Source organism: Argentina silus, assembly GCF_951799395.1.
Source record: "Argentina silus genome assembly, chromosome: 6".
Taxonomy (NCBI): Eukaryota; Metazoa; Chordata; class Actinopteri; order Argentiniformes; family Argentinidae; genus Argentina; species Argentina silus.
The window spans coordinates 22945060-22959083 of NC_139660.1; the positions used below are offsets into that span (position 1 = coordinate 22945060).

General features: G+C 45.4%; 3 protein-coding genes across 20 annotated transcripts in view; 1 reads left to right on the top strand and 2 right to left on the bottom strand.

Annotated features, from left to right (window-relative positions):
- The window catches only part of fryl (furry homolog, like), a 76364-nt gene extending 72756 nt beyond the window's left edge, over nucleotides 1–3608 (top strand). For all 18 annotated transcript variants that reach the window (XM_083670958.1, XM_083670959.1, XM_083670966.1 and 15 more), the window contains 2 exons: nucleotides 1132–1325; nucleotides 1477–3608. In XM_083670958.1, coding sequence (XP_083527084.1) covers nucleotides 1132–1325; nucleotides 1477–1717 — 435 coding nt within the window. In that variant the 3' untranslated portion in view covers nucleotides 1718–3608. The remainder of the gene's footprint in view (nucleotides 1–1131; nucleotides 1326–1476) is intronic.
- Nucleotides 3609–6432: 2824 nt separating this feature from the next.
- On the bottom strand, nucleotides 6433–7793 carry zar1 (zygote arrest 1; the record flags this gene model as incomplete). The annotated part of the gene is made up of 4 exons (XM_083672298.1): nucleotides 6433–6576; nucleotides 6726–6800; nucleotides 6885–6977; nucleotides 7110–7793. 4 exons carry the CDS (start codon nucleotides 7791–7793, stop codon nucleotides 6433–6435), a joined length of 996 nt encoding a protein of 331 aa, XP_083528424.1.
- Nucleotides 7794–9246: 1453 nt separating this feature from the next.
- Nucleotides 9247–12364, bottom strand: slc10a4 (solute carrier family 10 member 4; the record flags this gene model as incomplete). Its single annotated transcript, XM_083672505.1, has 3 exons — nucleotides 9247–9777; nucleotides 11086–11296; nucleotides 11820–12364. 3 exons carry the CDS (start codon nucleotides 12362–12364, stop codon nucleotides 9247–9249), a joined length of 1287 nt encoding a protein of 428 aa, XP_083528631.1.
- Nucleotides 12365–14024: the final 1660 nt, after the last annotated feature.

Here is a 14024-nt window from a genome sequence, read left to right on the forward strand (position 1 = left end):
TTAGACTTCTCCGAAGTTCACGGACACGTTTCTTCTATAAAAGACGAACTGTGGTAATCGGGAGCAGTGTCGATCAATGATTGAGAGAACAGCGAACAAAGAAATATCTTACGTCACACACACACACACATCTGAGATAACACGCTTGGCGTCTTAAAGGTCACCCCCCCCCCCCCCCACACACACTTACACATCTAAATAATGACATGACACACAGGCATTCCTTGTGTGAGGTCAGGCCAGATAGACGGGTGTGATGGTGTACTTCCTCCTCCCTCCGGAGAGCTCTACAGTATAATTGGGCTTTAGGTTGAGTCAGGAACGCCTGGGAGACACGGAGACGGCCCTGCCTCTCTCTCCCATCTAACCCCGGCCAGAGGAACCAGCAGTGACAACGCACACGCTAAATTACACTCTCACACACACACACACTCATTCACACGGTCATGCATTATTCTTTTCTTCCCGCTGACTCTACCTTCGTGGCAAAAGCAACAACCGTACAAACAATGGTGTGGTGTCAGTTTAGCTCAAACTTGTTTCACATTTCACGGTCGTTTGGTCGATCGGGGTGTTAAATGAAGGGTTGATTCCTCATCGGGCCAGGCTCCCTCCCTCCCTCCCTCCCTCCCTCCTAACCTGTCTGTCACCAACCGCTAACGTCATGAGACAAAACGTATGCACGTATTAGATATGCCCAAGTTGGACGACTAGATGTACACATTGCACAAGAATACAATCTGTGTGTATAAACTCTCTCACACACACACACACACACACACTCTCTCTTTTCAGACATAGTGCCTGCCTGCCTGCCACTATCTCCCTGCCCATCCGTATCTTGTGAAGTCTAGCCATGCTGTTTTATGATGGCTTCTTGTAGGAGTTTAATCAGATTAGATCTGCTAAATGACATCACATGGAGAGATGGGCTCCGCTGTGCCAGTTAATCACTGATCTATCCTAACCGAATCACTTGACTGACTTCCTGGTGTAGCACATGCGCAAACACTCTCAAGACAGTAACCGTAGATAAGAGCTATATCTGTGTGTGTGTGTGTATCTCTATTTGATTATCTTTGTGGACATCTAACCTGTGTGTGTGTGTGTCGTGTGTGTCTTTCTCCCAAGGTAACCAACATGTCAGAGGAGCTGGCTATCCTGGAGAGCTGTCTGAAGCAGGCCGAGTCTGGCAGCAACGTCCAGGTGGATGTGTGCGTGTCCGAGGCCGTCAAGAGCAGCACGGAAACGGCCATCCAATCCCTGATCGAGACCCTGAGAAGCCGAGACTTCGGCTCGGCCCTCACCCAGGTCAAAACCTTCAGGTAAAAACACTGCAACAACTTTTTGTTTTGTTTAGTTTTTTTGTTTCTCCATTGGTCACGCAGTCTGGTCCCCTGTCAAGCACTGTATTTGGTCTCTCGTCCCACATCTGTTGTGTATTTGCTCTGATGTCTCTCTCTCTCACACACACAGGTCTCTGTGGCCTAACGACATCTTCGGTAACGAGACGGACGATGCTGTCCAGACCCTCCTGCACATCTACTTCCGGCACCAGACGCTGGGCCAGACGGGCTGCCTGGCCGTGGTGGGACCCAGCAGGGACCTCTCCCAGGCCAGCGGCCGCCTCATGGAGCTCAACCTGCAGATCCGCGAGGCTCTGAGCCAAGCCCAGGCCTGCCAGACCCAGACCACCGTGGTCAGTACTGGACTGTGAGAGGGCCCCTCCTCCAGGCCTGGACTAGACTGGACTAAAGCAGTCCCCCCCCTCCCCCCACACCCCCACCCCTGCACCACTCATGCCTCACCTCTGCTTCTGAAGGCTGGGGAAGACAGTGAGGGTCTCAGGGGAGGACAAACAGGAGAGGCTGCACCTATAAAGGGCTAAAGGATGTGTGGGAATAACTGTGACTCATTAATATATATATAAGATACTTAAAAGCTAATATCTGTTTTCCCAGAATAAGCCAACTTGCAAAATTCAGCTGCAATAAGTCAGGTGGTTCATGTGACTGGTGGTGAGACTGGCCAGGGCGAGAGAGAGAGAGAGGGGGAGGAGGGAGGGAGGAGGCAGGGGGATGATGATGCTAAACTGGAAGCTTTTTGGCGGAAATGACCTGTTGTGGTTGGCCTCCCATATCAGCGAACGGTCCTCCTGGTATCAGCCAAAGGCCGCTGCTCTCTCAGCATGTCGACCCGGCCCGGAGAGGGAAAACTCTGACGTGTGTGTGAGGACAGGCGCGCTTCCTGTCAGGATTCATAAACAAAAACACACACACACACACACACACAAAAAAAAAAAAACGAAGAAAAAAAAAAAGTTTTCAAAAGCATGCTTGAAAGAGAAAAGCACTGCAAGAATATTTTTTGGGAGAAATGTATTTTTTATTAGAGATCCATTAACATCCTAGGTTGTAAATGTTAGGATATTTAAAGTGTAATTGTTAACCCTAGGGGGAGCTGTTACCCCCCCCCTCTCCCCCCAGAGGAAACTGTAAAAAGAGAAATGTATCTGTTTATTGACCTTGCATTAAGTTTATTGACCTGCGTTGGAGAGGAGCATCGCCTTCAGACATGTCTTCTAATGAAACTCTCTCACTCTGTAACCAAATACGTAGCTGCCTTTAGAGACTTTAGACGTGTGGGATTATATTGGATATTCTGGTATACGCTCGAAATACATGCATATAATTGCACCCAAGTGCAGACTGGCTACAACTCATTATGGAAAACATCCAATAACTTATTTTACTCTGTATATATTTTAGAAAAATGTATAGTGTAAAACCAGTATTTTTCCCTTGTACTTTTTGTGTAATGCACTGTCTATCCGAATAGGATGTATGAAGCTAAAGCGAGAAACAGAGATATGTCACTAACGACCCCGCGCCTCCACTTATTCTAATCCTATCACAAACTTTAACATTTCCCAAAGACTGGCCTGTTGACTGGGGGGGGGGGGGGTCGCGGCCCATGGGGTGGTCAGAGGTCGTTTGGAACGATCGCCTTGTCTAACCGCTCCAATAGAGAGTGAGGAAAAGGCGCTAGCAAGCGTAGATGTTGCTTCTTTGTCGGATCGCCACAGCCCCCCCCCCCCAAGCCCAGTCATATGCATTCCTTCTCTTCACTGTGATCTTCATGTTAGGCTCTGTCCCTCTCTGATGAGGGGGGGGGAAACTGTGGCCTGTGTTCGTCCATGTTGGCTCAGCTGATCCCAGCGGCACACAGCTGCACTGACGGTGGTGCCGCGGCCCCTGCGTTCCGAGGGAAACTGCAGCCATTTTAGGCTCCGCTTTGCTTCTGAAAAAGGCACTGCTTGCTGCCGAAACTTGCAGGACACAAACTGATGTCTGAAAGCGTCGCAGGAAACTTGTCATGGCACATTGTAAAACGATCACTGTACTCATTCCTCACAGAGAGAAAACCTGTCTGTTGCTTGTCTGGTACATTTGAATGCTGTTCTTAATTATTTAATGGATATATTATTTACTTGGAAAATATAGTTTTTATGTAGAGGTGCATAATATTTTTTTTTTTCTTTTTTGTTTTTTTCGTCATCTCCCATACCTGCCTTCTCCTCTCTGGATAAATAAAAACCTGATCATATACGTTTGTCTTCCGACTCTCACATTCAGTTTTCAGAGATCTTAAACATTACACATAGTGATACTTCACCTGCCATTAAAGATGCATTACAGAACTTTTGTCACTAATTTCACTGTGGCTTCAGTGTTGTCTGCTTGGTTCATGATGTAATGTTAATTGATTTCTTGTCAATAGGGCCATTTTAGGGCCAACGAACCTTAGCAAAATATGCTTTTGCTCATGTGCCCCGTCTGTCCCAACAGGTCATTTCTTGAGAATATTTCTGTATTTCGGGGACCTGTTTCTGGCCAGTATGCACTAGAACTAGTGGGTGAAATTATAAACAAATCCTGTAGCTGTCCCACAAGGTCTCACTGCAGATACAACCCAACATTACTTTCCATGGTTCATTCTCCAAGTTTTGGCATTAGTTCCTTCACTGAAATCCATTAGAGCTATATTTTGTTGAGTCAGTGTTGACATACAGTAGGACCCTATTCATCATGCGCAACTATGTCTAGAACACCTTTAAATAAGACTCAATCCAACCCATATTATAAAGTATATTTTGGAATACAGTGATTTAGATATAGCATTATATTTTGAAGTCATTTTATTGTTCACTTTCATAGATCAAATTCAACAATGGATAAATAAGTGTAATAAGACTCCTCACAATTCCAATGCAGCCATTTTAAGTGTTCCTAAGGTGTTTAGACATTTCATTGGCAGTGTGCCATGACAATTCTGACTGTGGCAGTTGAGTGTCTCAGTCAGGGAACTCAAATGTATTTTCAGTGGAACATCCCATGAACAGTGCAGAACCAGAGTGCTACATGTTTATCCTACACATTTGACAGCAGAAGATCATTTGATTCAATTTAACATGTATGATGAGCCTGGACCTGGGACAGAAAGTTTCACCACAGAAGCTGACAGCACTTGGATATTCAAGCAAGCTTTGGGCCCAAGTCTCAAACACACACACCCCTTGAATGGCTGTCACGTCAGGCATAAAGAGCCAACGCCTCTGACGTCCCAACAGTCATCTTCAGTTAGCTGCTGTAAAGAGACCCAAACATCACATGCATGGTTATGACAGCAGTGCACTTCTGATTGGGTGGAGACCTTTAAGGGCGCATCAGGAGGCTTCCGTTTCATCATGTTCAGGTGACGACACAGAAATCCCTCCACATGCATAATGATCATTACCATGATCACAGTTACCACTTCACTGCTGACATGTAGGATATTCATAAAGGCTATGCAAACACTGGACACCAAGCATGAGTCTGTAGGCAACCTATTTAATATCCACTCACCGGCCACTTTATTAGGTACACCTGTTCAACTGCTCTGTAACACAAATATCTAATCAGCCAATCACATGGCAGCAACTCAATGCATTTAGGCATGTAGACATGGTCAAGACGACCTGCTGAAGTTCAAACCGAGCATCAGAATGGGGAAGAGAAGTGATTTAAGTGACTTTGAATGTGGCATGGTTGTTGGTGCCAGACAGGCTGGTCTGAATATTTCAGAAACTGCTGATCTACTGGGATTTTCACACAACCATCTCTAGGGTTTACAGAGAATGGTCTGAAAAAGAGAAAATATCCAGTGAATGGCAGTTCTCTGGGCGAAAATGCCAGAGGTCAGAGGAGAATGGCAAGACTTGTTACAACCAAGGTATGCAGAAGACCATCTCTGAACACACAACACGTCAACCCTTGAAGCAGATGGGCTACAGCAGCAGAAGACCACACTGGGTGCCACTCCTGTCAGCAAAGAACAGGAAACTGAGGCTACAATTCGCACGGGCTCACCAAAATTGGACAATAGAAGATCGGAAAAACTTTGCCTGGTCTGCTGAGTCTCGATTTCTGCTGCGACATTCAGATGGTAGGGTCAGAATTTGCCGTAAACATGAAAGCATGGATCCATCCTGCCTGTATCAACGGTTCAGGCTGGTGGTGTAATGGTGTGGGGGATGTTTTCTTGGCACACTTTGGGCCCCTTAGTACCAATTGAGCATTGTTTAAACACCACAGCCTACCTGAGTATTGTTGCTGACCATGTCCATCCCTTTATGATCACAGTGTACCCATCTTCTGATGGCTACTTCCAGCAGGATAACGCACCATGTCACAAAGCACACGTCATCTCAAACTGGTTTCTTGAACATGACAATGAGTTCACTGTACTCCAATGGCCTCCACAGTCACCAGATCTCAATCCAATAGAGCACCTTTGGGATGTGGTGGAACAGGAGATTCGCATCATGGATGTGCAGCCGACAAATCTGCAGCAACTGCGTGATGCCATCATGTCAATATGGACCAAAATCTCTGAGGAATGTTTCCAGCACCTTGTTGAATCTGTCAAACAATTAAGGCAGTTCTGAAGGCAAAAGGGGGTCCAACCTGGTACTAGCAAGGTGTACCTATTAAAGTGGCCAGTGAATATATATCTGCCATTTAGCTGACACTTATCTAAAGCGACTTACATTGCAGTGAGTGCATACATTTCAGTATATGGTCCCAGCAGGAATCAAACCCACAACCTAAGCGTTGTTAGCACCATGCTCTACCAACTGAGCTACAGAGGACAGTGAGTGAAGAGGAATACCAGAGAATATAGACTGCTGAGAATTGCCATTTTATTTTTACATTCATAGCACAAATAATAGGCATGAGAACAAAAAAAGAATGAAATCTCAAAATATTAGCCTACATTCCCAGAGCCCATTAGGCCCATGTGCGCATGACGGGCCATCTCTGGGCCTAAGGACACTACCTGTAGGACTTTTAAATGTGGATGCATTGGGGTAAAGTTCGTGTGTCGCTTCTAGATGATGTACTTGAAACTGAAGGTGCTGTCACAGGAGAGGCGCTTGCCCTTGCATCTGCCGCACAGATCCTGTCTGTGGGGGCGTTTGGGGTCGACGTGGCGCGGCGTTACCGCGCAGCTGCAGCGCGCCTTGTTGCAAGCCTGTAAGAGAGAATGGACAGTATGTGTTAAGAGCAGCAAAACTGAATAAGATACAGAATTCTAATGGCACTTGGTCAGTGCCAACAGACTGTATAGCACAGACAAGTTGCTGTTTATTCGCAACTACACAAAAAGAAGCTTGGGCCTACCTGACAGGTGATGTTCTCAACACGGTAAGGGTTGAAAGATTTCTGGCATGTTCTACAAAACTGCTTGAAGTATACCTATAACAAGAGGCAGCTTTCAAATAAGGCGGTAGCCTACATCCATAAGCACTCAGTTCAAGTTAATGTTGCGTGCATACATACCTTGTTCGTTCCCTGGACGCACCAAACATACGCACTCTCCCATCGTAAGTTGCACTCTCTGCAGTGATAGTACCCGTACTTCTGCTCCAGAAACTGGGGTTGTATATGGTCGTACCCATTAGTAAGTGAATCATTTATAGCTATCGAAACTTAAAACAACGAGGATGCTTCCTGTAAGACTCAGTCTAAAACAGGAGAAGTGGATTATGTCACCATGAGGCTCACCTGGAATCTCACCCGGGCCTGGTTCTTCGCCTTCAGTCCATCCTGGACGGTCTTTACATCTTCGGTCATATTCGACTGGTCATTCTTCTTGTTAATAGATTTTTTTCGTGTGCCAGGCTTTTCGTCCCTTGTTGCATCAGTTTTATTCTCCGCGGTATCCTCCTCGCCGTCATCCATTTGTCCCTCACCTTTATCGACACCTTCAGATGAGTCACCAGTCTGCGCACTGCACGACTTCCCTTTGGTGTCGTCGAGAAAGGAGGTAAGTCTCCTGGACGCGATGGGAGAGTACACGGCCAGTGTGCGAGGGTAGCGAACCGGGCTGCCAGGTATCTGGACCTCCTCTTGTCTCCTTTTGCGCAAAGCGTCCCGCTTTCTGGTCATCAGGGTCCGAGGGCCCAGGGAGCACTGCACCGAGACGTCGGTCTTCGGGTTGACCTGCACTGCGACATCTTTGGTGTTTGCTTTCCGTAGCCTCGGTGTAAGTTTGGGGTTGATTTGAGATAAGATGGATTTCAGTTGCGCACGTTGGTGGTTATCAAAGTAGCCCTCTGTATCTCCATAATTAGCAAAATAATTCTTCTGTCTCCACCCAGCACCTTTAGCTTTGGGATACCTGCCAGAATAAGGGTTATACGATGAATAGAAATAGCTATCAATCGACTCGTCACCATACGCAGCCATTTCTGGTCAGCCAACTGCGGTTATTTTAGGCACCAATTTAAATAGATTGGCGACACATGATTCATTGATTGTAGTCACGTGTGACAGTCCACTCAATCTGGACCAAATCATTTCAGAAGAGACGCAAAAAACATGAAATGTCCCAAGATAACAAAAGGCAAGTTCTGTCAGTAGATTGTTTTATTTAGCCTATACATATATATTTTTATACATATGATAAACATATACAGATTATACACAATTGTACATTTTGATGTAGACTGTTTCTAATTGTCATATACACTCGCAAAACACTTTATTAGGAACACCTGTACACCTTCTCTTGGTGGAGGTCGTGTAATGGTGTGGGGAATGTTTTCTTGGCACACTTTGGGCACGTTAATACCAATCGATCAATCATCGCTTGAATGCCACAGCGTCTTTGAGTATTGTTGCTGACCATATGCATCCCTTCATGACCACAATTTACCCATCTTCTAATGGCTACTTCCAGCATGATAATGCACCATGTCACAAAGCAAACATGACAATGAGTTCAGTGTTCTTCAGTGGCCTTCCCAGTCACCGGACCTGAATCCAATAAAACACCTTTGTCATCATGGATCATTGTCTCTGTACTTGTACTCTGCACAATGACAATAAAGTTGAATCTAATCTAATCTAATCAGAGTCTCAAAGGAATGTTGTGGAATCGATGCCACAAAGAATTGAGGCTGTTTTGAGAGCAAAGGGAGGCCCTACCCAGTATTAGTATAGTGTTCCTAATAAAGAGTTAGGTGAGTGTATGTGATATAAGGAGCACAGTTAAGCAAATTCATAGTTGATTGATTGCACAGAATGGTTTGGGGTCTTCCTGAATTGAAATCACAAGAACCACAACGCACCAAAGACCAATTGACCTAATATGTGCAGATACTCTACTTTTTTTCTTGCTGGTAATGCAAGTAAATTCTAGGACAATGTAACTGTATCTACATCAAATGATTATGTAGCAAATTGAAATGAAAATACGTGAAAATAAATGTAGTTAGGAGTTGTTGGTGCCTTGATAGCGATTTAATTTGATGAATACAACTTTCATAGTCATTTTTAATGCATACACATTAACGTTGATGGAAAAACTCTTGGCTGAGCGATGATCTTTCCCATGGATATGTGGACTCTTTTAGGCCTTGTGTTTTTTATGAACCTGTTCATGTTTAGTTTTTTTCATGATCATGTATGATATCTTCATTTTGTAGCCTCCCATCCTTTGAAGCGCCTCTTTTTTTTAATTTATTTTTTATTAATATCTCATGGCACATTCTACACCCATAGTGTTATTCTGCAATCTGCCTCCTTCGAGGTCGCTTACACATGACACTGACCTTTGATAATTCCATAATTCAGCAGGTAAAAATGTAATTATGGACACAACAACGCAGACATTGTCCTCTTGGCCTCCTGCACACTCCTACACAGGAGTGGAGTCTGGTGGACACGGTTCCAGCATGATGGTGTTTGGGTCGCTCACTGTCACCGAACCGTAAGAAGCGTCAAAGCCATTATCCTCGTCCTGAAACCTTTTATACCCTATGTCCGAGTCGTCATTGTCCCCCAGGGGGTCCTGTTTGTGTAGAACCTCCTTCCTGTACATGTGATAGGCCAGGATGAAGATGCCTGCCTCTGCTGCCTGGAACAGAGCGTAGAGCAGAGGGAACATGTACATGCCGCCCATCAGTTGTGGCGGGAAGGCCAGCTTCAGGATGGCGGTGCACAGCTGCACGTTCTGGCAACCCGTCTCCAAGGATACGGTTCTGCGGCTTTGCGGAGGCAGGGCGAAGAGGGTGGCCAGGCCGTAGCCGGCGGCGTAGCCACACATCGGCATGAGCACGGCGATCACGTAGACGGAGGGAGGGATGGTGGCCAGGAGCTCTGGGCCCAACATGATGCCCGTCATGATGAACAACATCACCAGGGTCACGAGCAAAGACCACAGGGACACCTGTTAGAACACACAGACACAGCATAGGAGGAGGACAGGCTTCAGACCGGAGCATAGGCCTGTCAATACTACCAGATTGTATTCGCTGTACATGCTGACATTGCTGATGTGATAGGTGGGGTTCAAACCTGGGTCTCCCGCGTGGAAGACCCAAGTATCTACCCTTAGGCCAAGAGGACATCCTCAAGGTCAAAGGCTCCGCTACAACATCGGCTCCACTACAGTCTTGTGTTGCAAGTGCTTTTACTAATATGACTCTGATTCCACTTGTACACTTATTTTCTCTAGATGTGCTGTGGAAACACAATGGCTGAGACAGACTATGGCTTGCAGCATCACACTCTATGAAGACACCGGTTGCGACTGTTGTCATTCTCTGACTCAGTCCAGTCGGTTCTGAAAGTGTGCATGGTCCACTTTAATCCACACTCTCACAAAAAAAAGGGTTCCAAAAGGGTTCTTCAGCTATCCCCGAGGGAGAACTTTTGAAGAGCCTTTTTGGGTTCCATGGAGAACCCTCTGTTGATATGGTTCTACATGGAACCCGAAAAGGTTCTCCCACAGGGAACTGTAGCACCTCTTTTCTAAAATTGTGTCTGATTTAATCCTTAATGCATGCCTTCCAATCTGTGTATCTCTAATCCAATTTCATGATTCTGTCACAGACCTCCGGCCCCTCCCTCTCATGATGCTCATAGATTAGTTTCATCTGGAAGGGGAGGAGCTCTTACTGACAATGCACCTGTGATGTCACTGTGCCTCGCGGGTCATCATCGTCTCCACTTAAGCGCTAGACACAGAAATATTACGCAGTGCGCACAATGTCACACAAGTAATGACAAACAATCAGAGATCTGCAACTGACTGTTCACTATTTACCATGTTTCATTCTGTTTCAGGTTTTGACCTAGTCAGGCTGTCAATGGGATGCTGGTCAGAAAAGTCCCTTTGGTACAAACCATTTGCATGTGACGCTGACTCAGAAAATGGTTTATTATAATAAGAAACCAGTGGATTTTGGTTTATAAACAGTGGGTGTCTTTATTTTAATCAGTTCTAGGCCTATTACATTCCATTCATGATATGGAGGCTAATAATAAGTCATGTAGTATTCTTGTGCTATGGTTGCTGTTTGGTTATTCAAAGACAAAGACATATAACAAATGTTGTAAACATATGAACAGCTCTATGTGCCTTCAGCAGTCTCTCACTGAAACTGCCAACCAGTCAGTCTGTAACCCTCCCTTAGTCAGTCACCACACCCTGTGTTCGGAGACTTCCCTTCCCTCTCTGTAGTTAGTAGCCTACCTTTAAAACGATATCCGCGGCCCTGTTGTAGCGGTAGCGCAGCACAACCCCCAGGCCAATAGGGATAAGCGTGCTGCAGAGGGTTAGGATGATCGCGCCGAACGGCATCAGGTTGACCACGGGGGTGTTGATCCAGGCGCGGCTGTATATCCACAGACAAAGCGGCATGAGCACCAGCGCCAGGACCGTGGAGGAGATGGTCATAATGATGCTAGAGAGAAAGGAAACGGGTGAAACACATTCACTTTAAAGTCCCGATAAACTCACAGTCTGACCGTTTGGATATAGGAATACAGTCTGAATCCATAAAAACAGTTTTGGCTACGAATTAATAAAAACAAACACAGGACAAGTTTTATCTTTTAAAAGAGGCCATTTGTAACAGAAATAGATTCCAAAATGTGAACAAACTGTTGATAAAGCGATCAGGACTTACAACGACTAACGTCGTTATAATGCCATGCTGGAAATGCAATCGTGCGTAAAATTCTACCAATAATTCGTATGCGTAAAATGTAACTTATGTGCGTAAAGTCCAAGCAATATGCGTAAACTTCGATTACTATGCCTCGAGAATTACATGGAGTTGCCGAATTCTAATTCATTAATATAATTTTAGGTTGTTTAGGCTGTTTGGTTACTTTTGGCGAGGATTCCGTTTCAACGTTTTGCTGTTGCGAATATTTATAGTTGTTGTTTTGTTTTTTGTTTTCATTTGAGAATTATTTTGTTACCTAAGATTCATCTCCCCGTGCACCAACAGGGACAGGATGTTTGACAGGTTTCCTCCTGGACAACAGCCACAAAGAAGAACGGCCATCGCCGCCACATCGTCGAGAGAGAAAGCCAAGGCAAGCAGGAAGGCTACCAGCGGCATTATAACAAACTGACAGACGAGCGCCAGCAGCACCCCGATGGGTCTACGGATGTGCTCCCCAAGCTGGCTCACGTCCACCGTGCACCCGAGCCCCAGCATAGTGAAGCAAAGGACAATCCCCACGAATACATTGATTCCGTGACTTAGCGGGGAATCCCAAAAGGCAACCAGCAGGTGAGCGGGCTCCGATGGCGACGGCGCAGCCCTAAGCCCAGCAGCGGCAGTCCTGAGAGTGCTGCCCTTCAGAGATGCAGGCTCATCAGTTACGCGTAATCCTGCCATGGTGAGTTCTTCCGAAAAGCTGTCTAAAAGTCGCGTCGTAGTGTCATTCATCGTAAAGTTGAGGAATAGTGTTAGGCCAGCAGTGAGAGCAGCAGTGTCCACCACACTTGAGTTCTCCATCTCGCTACCAGGGGACAGAAGCTCTCCACAGTCGGTCGGTGTCCCCCTTCAAGGTGCCGGTGCGTAAATGTGGTCCCCTAATGACGCATCGCCATGACGTGCTGTCACCAACGAGAGAGGAACAACACGAGGTTCCAGTGGTTCGAGAATGCGATGGCATCAGGGCTTAGCTCTGTGTTTTAAAGACAGACCCCCTCGAAACGGCCTGGTGCCACGGATTGGCTTGTTGCTGACGCGCGCAAAACTCTCCAGATAGATACGCTGCTCGAGACGAGTCTGCTCATCATCAGTGGATTGACGCGCTCTACCGAACACTCGTGGTGGGATTTTACTGTAGGCATATACTTTATACTCATATTAATATTATTAATATTATCTTTTGGGTTATGCCTGTATTACTTTCGAATAATAAATCCGTATTTAAACTGAAACTGCAATTTATTGTGGTAAAGCTTTAGGTGACCACAGCTGCAGCCCTCAAATATCGAGGTTGAGTAGGAAAACACAATGGGAATCTCTGGTGGTCCTGAAATACGTACGTTGACTGTGAGAATCAGCGTGCACGTTTCTTTTCTTCTCTATGCTATTTCTGTCATTAATGTATTTAGTTTGGGCTTTACGCTTTGAAGTAATTTTCTTTGCGTTTTGAGTTATTTCTATGAGTTTCCGAGTCCTGCCGTTACACGAATGCACCCATTCATTAAATTGCTTGGCTATTCCAGTTAGAGAGGATCATGTTTCTTGGTCAAATCAATCCCAAGACTGTCAGGCTGTCAGATAAAGCACTTTCCCAAACCTAATTAATTGGCATGTTGCGGCATGATGTATGGTTTCGACGGGACAATGGATTTTATGGTGGCACAGCAGATAAATCACATTTGCGTCAATGTAGGTAGGCCTGTATATTATGCTAGTGCATCAAACTAGTGTGGGGGTTTTAGTATGACACTCAATACACTGTATTATTTAGAGTAGCCTAATTGGTTCTGGTACCAATAGCATTGTGGGTAGACGTGGATTCTTTCTGGCACGATGTAGCTTATAGAAGTGTCTCGATTCCTTCTCCCCAACTTTCTAAAGCTATGTAGTAGTCAGACTATTAAACTCTGAAGTCACAGTACTGATGTCGCATTGTCCGCTGATTCTTATAATGGGACCTTTTTGATAACCCACGGCCTTACAGTAGGAATGAATCGCAATGCTATGGAGGAATTGGAAATTGGCTATCATTTACAGAGATGAGGCAATTATAATTTCAACTAATTGATTGAGTTTCCTGTTGAGCATTTTAATTTTTCAACAACAAAAACCACATGAGATTTGGAACGCAACCTCGTTTTACGAGTGATCATCCCACCATCACCCGTCTGTTAGCGTTGGCTAAAGAACAAACATCATCCCTCTGTTAGGATTGGCTAAAGAACAAACAAAATACACAATCAGTGATTTGAGGATCAATTTATTGTGCAGTTACAGATACAGATACGTGACACCAACTTAGCCTTTCATTTGTCTCAGTAAAAATAAGTAAGCTCATCATTTTGTGGAATATACAGTAGGCCTAGCCTACAACCCTCCATAGAGCAGGTCATAGACGTAGTTCAACACTCATTTCTGATATGTTTTCTGGGTTTTTCTGATGGCTGGCAGCTGTGCAGGT